The sequence below is a fragment of the Nomia melanderi genome, chromosome 3 (genome assembly GCF_051020985.1).
Source record: "Nomia melanderi isolate GNS246 chromosome 3, iyNomMela1, whole genome shotgun sequence".
In the NCBI taxonomy this organism is placed as follows: Eukaryota; Metazoa; Arthropoda; class Insecta; order Hymenoptera; family Halictidae; genus Nomia; species Nomia melanderi.
In genome coordinates, this window is record NC_135001.1 from 22,561,680 (window position 1) to 22,577,596 (window position 15,917).

At 38.6% G+C, this 15,917-nt stretch overlaps 1 protein-coding gene across 1 annotated transcript in view; it reads right to left on the reverse strand.

Annotated features, from left to right (window-relative positions):
* The window catches only part of LOC116429300 (uncharacterized), a 40,483-nt gene that overhangs the window by 14,300 nt on the left and 10,266 nt on the right, over window positions 1-15,917 (reverse strand). Inside the window, exon 5 of the mRNA XM_031982083.2 lies at window positions 12,464-12,614. Coding sequence (XP_031837943.1) covers window positions 12,464-12,614 — 151 coding nt within the window. The remainder of the gene's footprint in view (window positions 1-12,463; window positions 12,615-15,917) is intronic.

A 15,917-nucleotide genomic window follows, 5' to 3' on the forward strand; every position in this document is an offset into this window, starting at 1 on the left:
TTACTTCGCGGCCGATTTTAATGATAGCACTGGATACGTTCCGGCGAGTATGCGTCCGCGTACGTGTGTTTTGGTAGGCAGCTCGCCCGTTTAATTATGCAACGATCGCTTAATGAACTTCATATAATGGCGGCGGCGCGCACATTACGGGACCAACAGCGGCCGTATCGATTCCCTGACGTGGCCGAGATAATTCTTCATCGACTTTTAACTATTTAATTTTCCTTTTTATTTTCTTTTTTTTTTGATGTTGAATCTATGGAGATACTTTTTTTAGTGGCTTTCATCGTTTCACCTTTTCCTCGTTATCTTCCGGTTATTTTAACTCTTTGAACTCTGTAGGATATTGCACCAGTTATAATATTAAACATTTTAATGACTCGAGGTGAAGATTTTCAACGTGATTTTCAAATATATATATTACTCAGTTCATTCGAAATCAATAAATATTATTCCTCTGTAATCGACTATTATACTTGAAAGGAAATATAGGCGTAACATATGCTTAGGATTTTTCACTTTCTCCAATAAATTATTAATGACAAAGTAGCCGTATCGACCAGAGATGAGAAGTATATCATAGGTGAAGGGGTTAAAGAAACCACTCTAAAATCATTCGACTTTCCGCATATCCAAATGTTCTACTAAGAAGGAGAATAATCTACTAAGGAAAATAAAATATTCATTTCTCATTTTAGCTAGGAATATTATAAAATTAGTTGCGGTTGCTGATAGGTTACAAAAACCTGGAGTGCTAATTGCAACCTCTAAGAAATTCCCTGTCCTCTTTACAATATTTCCCTTTTGACAACATTGAGTCCACAACGAAGACACTTACTTCTTCATCATCTTTCAACAATTCCCTCTTTCTTTTTATAACGAATCCATCGGAGATGCTAAGTGAGTAAATACCAGTATCGACTTTCAGTTATTTTCTTCTTGCCTTCGCAATTCCTCTTTTTCTTTCGACAATATTAAGTACGCAAGAGAACGAACCAATATCGGAGTTCCACGATGGATATTAATATTCACAGCACAGCAAGGGATAAGATGATGACACGTAAACAAGCTCGTTCCCGTGTGTATAGACCGAAACCATTGCTTCCCCAGCGATATTCTAATTCGTGCGACTATTTCTCCGAGCGGTAATCGGATTTACAAACTTCATCGAGTCCTGGGGGACGAATCGCACGGAGAAACGCAGGAATTTCTCGATTGAACACGTGCCTATAAGCGCAACAATTGTGTATATACAAATGGGCTCGATGACAGCGGGGCAATGTTCAATTGCGTTCCGATTGGCCTCTTTAGCTCGCTGAACACAGTGTTCGTTCGTGCGCCATTGTTACGCGTGGTCTCGTCCCGCCTGTTGTTATACGCAAAAACGCCGTTTACTCGAATCAGAAACAATTTTACTTGATAGAGACGTGTATACGGGCAATCAGGAGCTGATTCTATGTCAAAAGAATCGAATAAAAATTAAAATAAGAGAAATTCGCAGGGCAAATCGTTAACCCTTTGAACTCTGTAGGCTCGAATATCGCAGCAGTTATAATATTAAATATTTCAATGAATCTCAAAGAAACTACCCCAAAATCATTCGATTTTCCACATCCAAATTTAGTGCTAAAGAAAATAAAAGACCGAAGATATGTTGCATTTCTCATTTTCGCTAGGAATATAAAAATTAGTTGCAGTTGCTGATTACAAAACCATCTAGAGTGCTAAGGGTTAAAGTAACCCTAATAATTTATTCGAAACAGGAAAAAATTCCAGTCTTATTCTATGTTCACCTGTGCTCTAAGTTATAATCAGAGAACATATAGTTTGCATTCAAACAGATTGAATAATATTTAAGTTCCTTAAATTACATTTAAATGTTCATCACGAGTCTGACACGATATTGTAGGATAAGAGTTTGAACGTCGATTTCCTCGAAAACGAAGCCTCGTACGAAACAATTGTATTCTACACTTTCGACTCAGTTTTGGCATAGAATACCAACAGTTACGTGACACTGTGTATATCATAAGTGCATCGGGGAGACGATAATCTTCTGAGGACATAGGTAATGCTATAATATGTACTCATGCGCCCGTCCCCCGTTTCAATGTCTTTTATTCAACCGCGGCACACCGGTGCGTTGAAAACTGGATCATTATTGTTCCTTTTGTCGTGCAGATACACGTTCTTCCTTCGGAACGATCATACTTTGTTATCATGTAGTTCTCCTTTGAAATATTGATCGGCGATAGACGCATGAAACGATCATTGCGTATTATGGTGAAATATAATATTAGAATGTTGAAGTAATGGACCTTGAAAAACACGTGAAGACAGTTCCTATGGAGCTCGGCGAGTTTAGATTATTTTAACCCTTTGCACTCGCAAGTTTTTCACTAGTGTAGACGTGTAGGTTAATATTGATGCAAACTTCATGGATGTTCGTGCATATGTATGGGTGTAGCGTGCTTCTTCAACGATTAAGAATTAGCCGCAAAAATCATCCTCTTATAAATATTCGAATGAATCTTAAAGAAACTACCCTAGAATTATTCGATTTTCACATCCGAATTTTGTACTAGGAAAATAAAAGATCGAAGAAACGTTGCATTTCTCATTTTCGCTGGGAATACTATAAAAATTAGTCGCAGTTGCTGACAGATCACAAAACAACCTGGAGTGTTAAGGGTTAACACTGCAACTACCAAGTGATTAACGTGTAATTCTTATAAAGATCGTAACAATTGATTCTTCCGCGGTTTCTTCGTATATAGATTACAGTGTTCAAGTGGAACTATCGATTTTCCCAATCGTTTGAAATATTCAGAGCATTTGGGATATAATGATTGCGAAATAAGGAAACTGTAACCCGTTATTTTGAATGACTAAAAAACAATCGTAACACACAAGGCAACCGATGTGAAATAAAAACGTTTAATAAGGCAACTAAGTTGATAATAGTGTAACGCAAACGTTGCAACGCCGAACAATTCATAATTGTTCCCACTTTTCTTTGCTACAAAAGACAAACTCTATGGGAAAACGCTTAAGATTTTCGTGGCGTTTAACGTGTTAATCGTTGAAGAAATACGCACCGTTTTATGACGTGTACGCTCGTGAAGTGCGAGGTAACTGGTTAGATACGTGTTTCTATTAGCGATGAGTGTGACACTACGAAAGTTGACTTTTTTTTAGAGATTCGAAAGAGCTTTCGGGCCGCGCACTTCACGATCGGTAACGCGTTTTCGGTTCGAAACGGTTTACGCGGTGTCACGCGTACGCGGGACCCTAGCTTAACGACGATGAGGTCTGCCGCATCTCCCACAGGAATTATTTATACCGCGAGGTTTGCTCAGAGAAAACTATGGTTAAAAATGGACAGGTTACTACGAACCACCTTTTACGGGCGAGCCTATTTCCATACGACCCCAAACTATTATTACAGTGTTCCTACAAAGAGTTCTTTTAAATTCAACCCTTAACGCACATCGCCAGTTCCACCTAAGATTGGAGTAAATCACAATGAAGCACGATATCGCGTCTTCGATATTGTAATCAACGTGGTTTTTCCAATTTTTATTGCTTAATATGTTGTCGAAGTAAAGAGGGAGTTTAATAACTGAATACAATTTTTGATTTTTAGCTTCAACGTTTGTATTTCTACTTATGCATTTTACTATTTGCCCTTCGATTTAAGAAATGCAATAGGAAACATACATATATACATATATACCGCGACACGTGCATTCGAAGACGACTGAAGTATAAAGGCGGCCCGCCATTTTGTCGCACCGACGAAGCAATTTATATCGCGAGCGTATTGGTGCGAGTGTATAATTAGAGTTGATTGATAATGCAAGGAAGTGTGCAACAATGTTCTGGCGGATGACACATGACCTACGAATCAACAGAGGAGTCTGGAAATAAATTGATATCGATCTGCTCGCCGTATCTCGCAGCGTCGCTTTTGTAATCTGACATCTGCGAGTGTGGACGCTCGGATGGAGTTGCAAGCACGCCGAATACTAAAAATACTTCGGCAACGATTAATCGAATTTTTACATGTCGCTTTAATCAAGTCAATTGGAATTCCATTCAAGCGAAACGAATCGTCGAGATTTCCGCGGAATTTTAGTCTTCAAATTCACAAAAAGGGGACTTCAAATTCTTTGCATTTATAAGTGCATCGAACATATAGAGAAACATTATTTTATGCTAGATTTATTAATATTTTTAGAGATCGAAGAAATAACGACGAAAAATATAATCAAAGTGTATCGAAAAATAATCCTGCACAGAGATCTACAGTCTTCGCTTTCCAAATTCCAAATAGATTCCGTTTGCATTTACAAGCACAAGCGCACAGAATACGAGCCAGAAAAATATCACGTGATCATCGATTCATTAAAATTCTCAAGAGCACCAATCAGTTGTTACTTAAGCGTATCCTTCAATCCACATCTGCTTCCAATTTCCTACGAAGATCCGCGGCGTGCACGAGTATCCACCGGCAAATCGTTATACTTGTTGCATCCCCTCCAGCAGGAAATCCTTCGAGGAGACTATGCAAGCATAAGCGTCTGTTTAACTCCCGTTTTCGTAAATTACTCGAGAAGTACGTGCCGTCGCATACAGATGCGGGCGCGTACGCGATTCCCCGAATCAATTCGAACGGCCACAATGCCGCCATTTCTGGACATTAACGCGCACAATCTGTGCAGTTAGTGTGCAATTTCTCGCTCGGCGGACTCTCAATTATCGTTCGAAATAATGGGGTTTGTCCGCGTCGCCGAAAAAATGGCGGCGCGGCGCGCCATCATCGTCGCCGACCGGCAACGGAAAAATCTCCGTAAGAAATGTATAACTATTTCGTCGGGAACGAGCGTTCACCGTTACACTTTCCGTCGACGTTATTAAATTTCATTACCGGTCTTTTGTCGTCACAATGTGTGTGTATGTGTGTGTGTTTTTTTTATAATCCCCCGACAATTAAGCGCAATTATCCGCCAAGGTTGCCTCTATCAAAGCACAACGGAGCGAGTACGCGAAGCGTCGACGCGTTGAAAAGGTGAAATATGTATTTACATGTATGCACATTTACGTGTGTTTACGTGTGCGTTCGACGTACAGCTCAAACGATTTGTGGTACACTTGGAAAGGAAAAAAATATGAAGCTACAAGTGTGCGCTTCGTACTCCAGGGTTACATTATGCAACGCACGCGACATATTTTATCTGGCTGTCAATTATGCGACGTCTAGTTTTTTTAAACGATCCGCCGCGAACGAGTTTTGTTTCGCGAACGGGAACACACGCGGGTTCGGCGAGTCGCGAACATATTCGGCGGATAGGTCGAGTTCCCTAATTAGAGGCGCGATGCTGAGGAATTCGTGGTGATTCGGAGAAATTTCGATGGGAACGGAGGCGAACGTTTGGTGAAATTAGCGTGGTAGATGTTGATACGGTTGCTGATCGAATTCGCTGATTGAAATTTGACGTTGTAGAAGGTGTTCGATGACGATAACGATTCTTTTCTTGTTCTAAGTTAAATAACGGTCTACATGTGAATAACCAAGCACTTTTTTGAATTCTGTTTCTTGAATATTGGAACTATGAAACTCTAGTTTATTGTAGACTCATCTTCAGAGTTCAAACTAAACGTTACTTTTCCATTGTTTTCCGTTGTTTCACTGTGAAATATAATATGAACTTCTAATTCATTATAAAATGATATAGACAACGTAATCGAATCGCCTTTATACTTCACGACTTTTCCTAAGATATATGTATAAATCATTTTTCAATATTCACACCTTTTTTATTGTTTATTATCTTCATTCTATATTAAAGAATATAAGTTGCGCTAAAGACCAGTCATTCGACTGATCGCGGTAGTTCTAGTGTTAACCCTTTGCACTCGAGAATAATTTTCTCAACTAATATTCATTATTCTTTTGATGAGATATCAGTACGTTGTAAGATGTCAGGAGAAAATTCGGCGGAACCAGTTTTCAATTTTGTAGCTGGTTATAATATTAAATATATCAAGCAAGAAATCGACGGGGAAGAATTGCTACGAGCAATTAGGGAAATAAAAAATAGATTGTATAAAATTCCAAAAATTGTCAGAATTGTATATGCTCTGCACAGCCTTGATTTTAAGATTGTATAAAATACTTCAACTAATTAAATATACGAGAGATAAATATATACACAAGTACCGTAGATTAGTCACCATCAGAATCATCTTTTTTCCGAGCATTCTCAGAGGCGTCGGCAGTTTTGCGGTGCAGGGGCTAAAAACGTTTACACGGTTGGGTGGAACGGTGCGCGCGTACCTTCAGCCCTTAGCCCCGTACCGGCGCTAATTAGAGAAAAGGACAGGAGGCTCGTGGCGGGCACGTGTCCGACCGGAAACCGCTATAGACCACGACAAACAGTGCGTTTCCCATCGCTCGTGCACTCCTTCCGGCCGTTTCCATGGGAGATCCCGATTAAATCGTACCCTAAAGACATTTCCCCGTACAACGTCGGGGTTGGATCGAATTTCTGTTGCACGTAATAACCCACTTTTCATTCCCGTTCCCACAGGAACGTACGATTCTCATCCGTGATTCCGATCACTGTCGGATAACATCAGAATGGAAATATTCACGTAATAATTATTGGTATTATTTTGCAGTTGAATGTTGTTGATATTTCTGAGAGAATAGAATGCAAAAGGTATGTGTATGAGGGAAAAATTTTTTGTCTTTGAATCTGTAAAATAAGCGTTCTTAATCCCTTGGCGTACTATTTACTTTCACTAAGCTCATGTACCATTTTACTATCGACAATTTGGAAATGCAACGAAATTGTCCATTCTTCAAGTGGAAATTTTATTTGAGGATAATGCAATGATAATAGCAAAATTATTGTTCGCTTGAAAATAATCGATTGTTACAGTTTTTATAGGAATTGCATATTAATCGTATTAAATGCTCGGTAGTTCTAGTGTTATAATATAAACGCCACATTCGAAAGTGAAACAATTTCGGCCAGCCCAATAAAACAGGTTTGAAAATCTAAGCAACGAACCCCTTTGCTTTCCTTTGCGCGTAGACCTTTTGTTCGTTGCTTCTTGAAAGAATACAGGCCTGCTAGATGTATGCAACTGCACTGCACCGTACTCCCCCGATAATCAACATGTCCGACGTTCAATGACATTCCGCGTGCTTTATAATTTGCTATACATTGAAAATTGATGGTGCAATTTATCAGGGAATGCTAAGACGAATGTACGGTAATTCATTTGGTGCCCCTCCGCGACGGCGTCCGCGACTTTCCATTAAATCGTTGTAAAATATATAACACAGCGTCCCGACATGATCATTATCCGCGACGAGAGGATAAAAAACCTCCGCTGTACTTCGTCAAACGTCGACAAGTACGGTCAGAAATATTTCGACTTTTAGTCTGTAAAATTGTTGACAGTTGTTGAAAAATGGATTGCAAAAGTATCACATGGTTTAACACTGGAACTACCGAGCATTTAATACGATTAATGTGCGATTCCTATAAAAATTGTAACAATAGATTATTTTCAGTTTCTTCAGACATTCATTATAGTACTGAAATGAAACTGTTTATTTTCAAAATCATTTCGAATATTCAATGCTTCGAAGATATCGATAATTGCTAAACAAACAAATCGAAAGCAGTCATTTTAACTGGTACGTAGTTCTAGTGATAATATACGTAATTGTATTACAGTGAATTATATTGTTGCGAGGAGATATATATATAATTATAATTAAGTTATATATTTTCGAATAAAATGTATAGTAACAGTTCCGATGAAGTTTAATTCAACGTTGCAAAGTTCTCCTTTGAATTTCATTTAAAAATGCGACCAGGCTTTTTTTTGAGTTAATAAGTTCCAGAAATAGTCGCTTAAATTATTCAAATCTCCCTTGATCAAGTTTTAACGAATATCACGTACTTTTTACCTTTTATTTAATTATTATTCGAAATACGTTGACATTTCGTTTCGAGTGAATCAAATTCGAAGCTAACCTGATTTTATTATGCTGGTCTGTTCCTCTTCCGGCTTAGAGGCCGCCGTACGAACTAATTAAAACGTCGATCGACCGTTTATCTTTCCAACGATATCATCGAAGAGAATTGCGTCACATTTCTTAATGTGTGGATTGTGTTATATACTTATGCAAATTAACAGGCCCGCTGTCTGCGTCATATATTTGTGACCATTGACATCTCGTATTTTCTGTTAAAGAGGTCGTAACGTAACGTCGAAAAACGTAGTTAGATTCTTTTGTAACCCTTTTCTTCTAATTGCTGCAATTGAGGATACATTGGTATGAAAAAATATCCTTTAACATTGAATCGTTAACTATTTGTAAGTGAGAGTTTGGTAGCTAATGTACAAAATTAACAGGTTTAGTGGTTAATCTTAAACTTTGCATAACGCATCACGCATAACGAAATGATTTCGAATAGAAATAGTTTCGTCTGAATATAACGAGTGTCTGGAACAATCGTAAACAGATACATTGTTACAGCAAATTCCTTAGAAGGATTATATATCGATTCAAATAAATGCTTGGTAGTTATAATGTTAACACTTTGACTGCATTTCCTTGGTATCGAACTTTGTATAACGCATTGTTACGTGGAGTATTGAAATAAAATAGTTCTGTTAATTTGTGTGGCAGTTTTATATGGTTTCATATAGTTTTATATATTATTACACCTTTTTATATTGTTTTATACAGTTTCATATCGTTAAGTCAACTTGAAATCTATGATCACTAATCCGAATGTGTATTATTCCAAATAATGTAATTGTAATTGTAATTATTCCAATACAATTTTCTTTCCTAAACTTATCGTTCCTTGAGTCCTCCAGCTGGCGTCCGCGAATTTTACAACTATCTATGCTAAAGTCTACGTCAAATTGAATCTTGGAATTTTCCTGAGCTAGCCGCGTAAAGAATAATAATGCACTTGCGTCAGAATGTTTAAAATAAAAGGAAACTTTAAATTTCTAATGATTCCTCACCGAAGTCCGACCTAATCGTATCTTCATCCTTCATCACGGAACTAACCGCATAAATAACGAAACATTACTACATGATATATGAACTGTACATTCGAAACTTCTATCTGAAAACGGAAAAGAACATTCAGTGGTTCTGCGATTAACCGAGTCATTATAGACAGTTTTTGAAGAATTCCTTTTCGGGTCTCCATTTTTCAAGACCGGATATCACTTTCCCAGTTAAATTGGATAATGGAGATTCCACCGTAAAGAATAATCGAAGGAAAATCTGTCGACGATCAGGTTAACCAGTTAACTGTGTTCGACGAGTATACACGTCATCTTAAAGCTGTTAACACATTGTACGCCGGCTAAATTTCAGCTAGTAAAAACGCGAGCGTCGGTGATTATACTGATACATGTTTAAACATCAATAAATCCGAAATGTCTAACTTACGAAAAAAAATAAGGAATTCGATTTTGTAATTTTACTTCGCGTTTGAGTTATTTTATTATTGAGTTATTATTATTGAGTTGATTTTATCGCGATAATGAGAGATTTTTCAAGCTAAATTCCACACTTAACTGGTTAACACATTGCATAGTAACGAGAAATCTCGTTTCTCTATAAAGACACTAGCTACGCAACTTCGTTAATTACCACATTATTGAAAAAACAAAATTTAATTCGAATTATTTATTTAAAATATATCACACAACAATATGATAATTTAGTAAAGATTCTTCAAACTAAATTCCACCGGTTAAAAGTGCAATCTCCCGTTTCCCTAGAATCTTCCAGAAAAATGATTTCCCGTACAAAGAAAATCGTTATCTCCGCAACAACGGAAAAATCAAAAGACAAATCTATGAAAACTCAGAGCAGAGGTAAAACACCGTGCTCATTTCCACGAAAGGAATATGGTACGCGGTTCGATCATCCCCGCGGGTGTGTGTAGCGATGGCAACAAAAAAAATAGTAATATAACGTGAGTGCGAGACCGCGATCGGTGCGTGATTCACGGGCATATGACACTCATTGTCAGGAAATGGCGGGCATGATACGTGTGTACTCACGTGAAACAGCTGGGCGTTAGTCGCGGAGGAGCGACTAGCGTGGACATGCACCCCGTCGAGGATGCGCTCCATTACCGGGCGCCATTGTATAGTGCGCGTTAACATGCACGCGGGCGCGTGGATCAAAAAGACGCGCCGCGCCGCGGCGCCGCAAGCTTTTTCGGTATACCGCTTCTCGCACGCTATGCATAATGTAGCGGGCGACTTCGACCGACGATATCATTAGCGAAGCTCGCCGAAGCACAATGTGATTACGCGTTGGAACCGATCATTTCGTTTCGCGCGACGGAAATTAGGAAGTTCGAGGTTCTTCATGTTCTTTGATTAGGTATTGGTATTTTTTGGTAGCTCCGGTGTTTCTGTGGTTTGTCTGTAATTTATGTTATTTGTAAATAATGTTACTAATATTTCATTCTTCGAGCGACGATATCATTAGCGAAGCACGATCTCATTACGCATTGGAACCGATCATTTCGTTTCGTGCGACGGAAATTAGGAAATTCGATGTTCTTGATGTTCTTGATGTTCTTTGATTAGCTCTTGGTATTTTTTGGTAGCTTTGGTGTTTTTTTGCATTGGCTTGTCTGTGATTTATGTTATTTGTAAATAATCTTACTGATTCATTGGGGAATGAGAAATATTTGTAGAGAATGTTTTCGGGTAGAAAGTTGCTTTCCCATTGCCAACGACGAGTATACTCGTCTCCGATTTTCTGCATGTAAATGATTATGTATGATAATATGAATTGTATGAAATTTGGTACACAATACCACTCAAAATATAAATGGCAATGAGCTTCATATAATACACGTTTGGCAGCGAATGGGTTATATTAATTGGAATGTTGATTACATTGTTTCACTGCCTATAATTTTCAATTCGAATTTGCTGCGATTACCTTAATATCAATTACACATCCGTTACAACGGCTGTACAAGATCGTTTGCAATCGAAGCGAAGTTATTTGCATAACCGGATAACACTTCGCCCAACTCTGGAATTTTGTCTCTTGTCGATACACCGATACCAAGGAAAACTGAATGAGAGACAAACAAGAAGAAGAAAAGCAGAAACAGCTAAAAGAGAAAATGCAAACGAAACGGTGAAAAGAAGAAAGAAGACAGTCTAAATAAGAAAACGAAAACACGAAATCGCAAGGGAAGATAAGAGGGTAGCTAAACGAGAAAATGGAATTTTGTCTCTTGTCGATACATCGATACCGAGGAAAACTGAATGAGAGACACACAAGAAGAAGAAAAGCAGAAACAGCTAAAAGAGAAAATAAACGGTGAAAAGAAGAAAGAGGACGACGTCTAAATAAGAAAACGGAAACACGAAATCGCAAGGGAAAATAAGAGGGTAGCTAAACGAGAAAATGAAAGCGTATACTTGGAATCGGTGCAAAAAAAAGAAGACTCGTCAGGTTAGAGACCTGGACACCGCGTTCCGAGGGTGTCTGCCGGTGAACAAGGTGTAACGCTCGCCGGAGGTTTCGACGATCCCGCCGACAACAATGTTTCCATTGAATAATACAGCGAGTGAACGAGGGTATTAGAAACGAGACACGGCACCCATAAACAATTCAAGAACGACCGTCCAAGTTTCTTCGATTAGAAAGTTGGGAACACGTTCGGATGCGCGCACCTGGGAGGAAGTTTCAACGTCCGACCGAGTCGATAATTTCCCGATCGCGCGAGCGAAACTTTCGTCGGAATCGTCCCCTTAACGATATATACCTGTCCGATGGCTCGATGACGCGGGGACGGGAATAAAAAAACCAAAGAACGAGAAAAGCGTCGTTTCTGCCCGCGAACGAGGCTTTTTTCGTTCGCGCGTTCTTCTCCATTTTTTGTTTCTTTCGCTCGTCGAGACTTTTTTTCGTTCGCGTTCTTTCTCATTTTTTGTTTGTTTCGCTGGTTGAGACTTTTTTTCGTTCGCGTTCCTCCCTATTTTTGGTTTCTTTCGCTCATTAAGACTTTTTTTCGTTCGCGTTCTTCCCCATGTTTTGTTTATTTCGCTCATTGAGACTTTTTTTCGGTCGCGTTCTACCCTGTTCTTTGTTTTTTCCGTTCATTGAGACTTTTTTTCGTTCGCGTTCTACCCTATTCTTTGTTTTTTCCGTTCATTGAGACTTTTTTTCGATCGCGTTCTACCCTATTCTTTGTTTTTTCCGTTCATTGAGACTTTTTTTCGTTCGCGTTCTACCCTGTTCTTTGTTTTTTCCGTTCATTGAGACTTTTTTTCGTTCGCGTTTTACCCTATTTTTGGTTTCTTTCGCTGATTGAGACTTTTTTTCGTTCGCGTTCTTCCCCATTTTTTGTTTCATTTGCTTGTTGAGACTCACCTGTGTGAATGTACGTGTGCTTCTTCATGTCCGACTTCTGGTGAAACCTCTTGCCGCAGTACTGGCACGGGTACGGTCTGGTGTCGGAATGGATCAAGAGGTGAGTGCTGAGGGTGCTCGAACGCTTGAAAGCCTTCCCGCACTGTTTACACTGGAACGGAATGAGAATTTGTTGGGATCAGTTCGATCGTCTTGGAACATGAACGATGACTAGTATGTGCGATAGTTGCGGAATATTTCACGCGTGTAAATGTTTATGTTTCGTTATGGGTATGTTATTAACCTGTTAAAAACTAGGACCTTTCGCAAAAGGTAGAAAAGATATCCTTCAAGATTATTGGTTTACCTATCATCGCTAAATTAGTCAAATTTCTCCTAAACTAAGGGAAGGAAACCAGAAAATCAGAAACAGTACTTCAAAATAAAAAGGAAAAACTAGAATAACCTTTCGAAAAATTAGTCGTTTCAAACGAACAACAGTTCATTGGTTCACCCATCAATTCTCAAAGCTATTCAAATTTCTGCAAAATAAAAAGGAAAAACTAGAATAACCTTTTCAAAAAGTGTTCGTTTCAAACGAACAGTTCAAGAGCATTCACCCAATTCCCAAAGCTGATCAAACGTCTACAAAATAAAAAGTAAAAATTAAAAGAACTCTTCACAGAAGCAGACCTTCCCGTCGAACAACGCTCCGAGAGCGTCGGTTCGGCCATCGAAATCAGAATTCGTAATTGTAATCGGTTTCGAGAAGCCCGCACGGATCGTCGTCGCCGGCCGAGAGAGACGATCGCGCCAGGCGCACCTGTGTTCACAGAGCCTCGGTTTTTACTCCTCGACTAATTGTCGCATGGGCGCCAGTCCTGACAATACCGTCGACATAGGCGTGTCTCTTTTCATGGTGGATGCATGGGTACATGCGTGGAATCGCGTATGAACGCGCGGCCACCGCGGAATATTGTGCGCCGCAGCCGTGCGACCGTGTCCGTGTTCGTCCACCACCGACGCATGATTCACAACCCTCGCCGATCAATAATAAGAAGCGATACACGACCGCGATATTAATTTTGCGTAATGTAAAGAACCTCGATAATCATTTTAATGGGCTCTGCCCGGTCGGTCTCCCGCGACTCGATTCTCGTCGGACGACTCTTCATTAACGTCGCATTTCGCTAGGAGCATAATTATGTGGGACAGTCGCCGGTCGAGTCACGGTGAATTGTCGCGCGAACGTCCATTCTTTCAGTACGATTCTGACCGTGTCATTCGGGATCGTAGGCACAAAATTGGAACTTGGAATTTTGTAGATTATTTGAGGAAATTTTGAAATATGAACAACTGTCAAGAAGAGTAGAGTATGATATAAATTTTCTATATGAGAGTGTAAAGAAATAACATATGTCATTCAGGATTGTAGGGACAAAATTGTAATTTTTTAAATTATTTTTAAAAAAGAGTGGAATATAATATAATATAATATAATATAAAAATGTTCTATATGAGAGTGTAAGGAAATAACATAGGTCATTCAGGATCGTAGGGACAAAATTTGTAACTTCTAATTTTGTAAATTATTTGAGGAAATTGTGAAATATTATGAATAACTGTAAAGAATAGTAGAATATAATATAAATGTTCTATATGAGAGTGTAAAGAAATATCATACGTTATTCAGGATCGTAGGGACATATTGTAAGTTGGAATTTTGTAAATTATTTGATGAAATTGTGAAACATTATAAACAACTGTAAAGAAGAGTAGAATATAATATAATATAAATCTTCTACATAAGAGTGTAGAGAAATAACATAATACATGATTTGTTTATACAGAAACAAGGAGCTCGTAAGACGTTCTTCTCTGTTCGGAAGTATTCAACGAAATTTTCGAAACCGTCGGGATTCTTATGGGGATTGAAAGCGTCGCATTTACAGTTCGGCCCGTTGGTGTAGTTTAATTTTAGTGTAGAAACGCGGTTCAAGATTGTTTCGTTCGAATATCAAATGCACCGAAAGGAAATTAAATACGACAAAACACGACGTGTTTTCTTGCACGGTGCCCCGCGACTTCGTGAAGAAACTTCGGGATCGACGATTTATATGCTCTTTAGGAGCCATTACACGTTCTGCGGCCTCCCAAAGGGACACGCGAACGAGTTTCGGTGTACTTGTTCGATGTCATCCAAATGCAGTATGCGGCGCATCGCGAACTGTATTCGGAACGACGCGATGCACCACTATGGTTGTCGAGGCGCAATTCGAGATACTCGAGGAAAGATTCCGTTCCGCGAGAGGTTTCTTATGGGGAACGTTGCTGTACAATTGCGCGCTTGTATTATAATATTTTTCAAACGAAACCTTGCGAAACGCCGATTTTTGTCTATTATAGTATTTTTCGCGCGAAACGTTGCGAGACATCGATTTGTTGATATTAGAATATTTTTCAACTGAATCGTAGTCTTAACATTTTTCAAATGAAATTTTACAAAATCATCATTGTAACATGCTTGTAATTTTTTGGTTTGATCTTGATTTCAGAATAATTTACTGTTGGTGAATATTATACTTGTTCTGTATTGATTTACGAAACTACAATAATTTCCAGTTTTTAAGAATGAGAATTCGCCAACCCTTAAAATAGACAATTCTATACAGAAATTAAATTAAATTATCTATTGAATTTGCTTCGCTTGAGACGCAATTGTATGAACACGTCACAGAATTGAATTCCATTCCTCAATAAACTTAACGTTGAAATTTTTCATATTGTATACTTTATGAAGTAACAAATATATTCGTGTTGATATCAATATTTTTACTTATGCATGACAATTGTTATCGTATTTACTTTGCTATTCAAAATATTTTTTATCCTCGATGAGGAATTAGTTATTTATTACCAAGGGTATCAAAAACATCCATGCATCTACTACAGAAAAACTTGTAAACAGACTTCGAATTTAATGCAATTATAGAAAATTTGGAAGTGCAAAATTCCACAGAACGCACACGAAGAAATACACAAAATCTCCAAAGTGTAGCTTTCCATAACATTTGCTAGGAAAATCAATTCTCCATCGTCTCATCTATTTCTCTATCTACGTTCTCCGCCCTTCATCCACCGCTCAGTTTTGCAACCCTCGATAATCAACGAAATACACTTTCCATCGCATGGAAGTATACATTTCTATTACTGAGGCCAACTATGAAATCAGAATGAGGAGAATCTCATTCGTTCCTATTCCTTCCACCCCAAGCCAGCGTAGTTCAACCCCTTGCCTCACAATATCGCGTCGGACTCATGGCGAATATTTCTAACATGGTTTCACAAATATACATATTCAATTCTTTTCAATTCGAACGAAACATTTTTCTCGTTAGCAGTTTGCGCGGTTTCGAGTAAATCCAGACAGAAGGAGCACAGAATTTTTGTCTCAAAGGGTTAGCTTAAAGCAGAT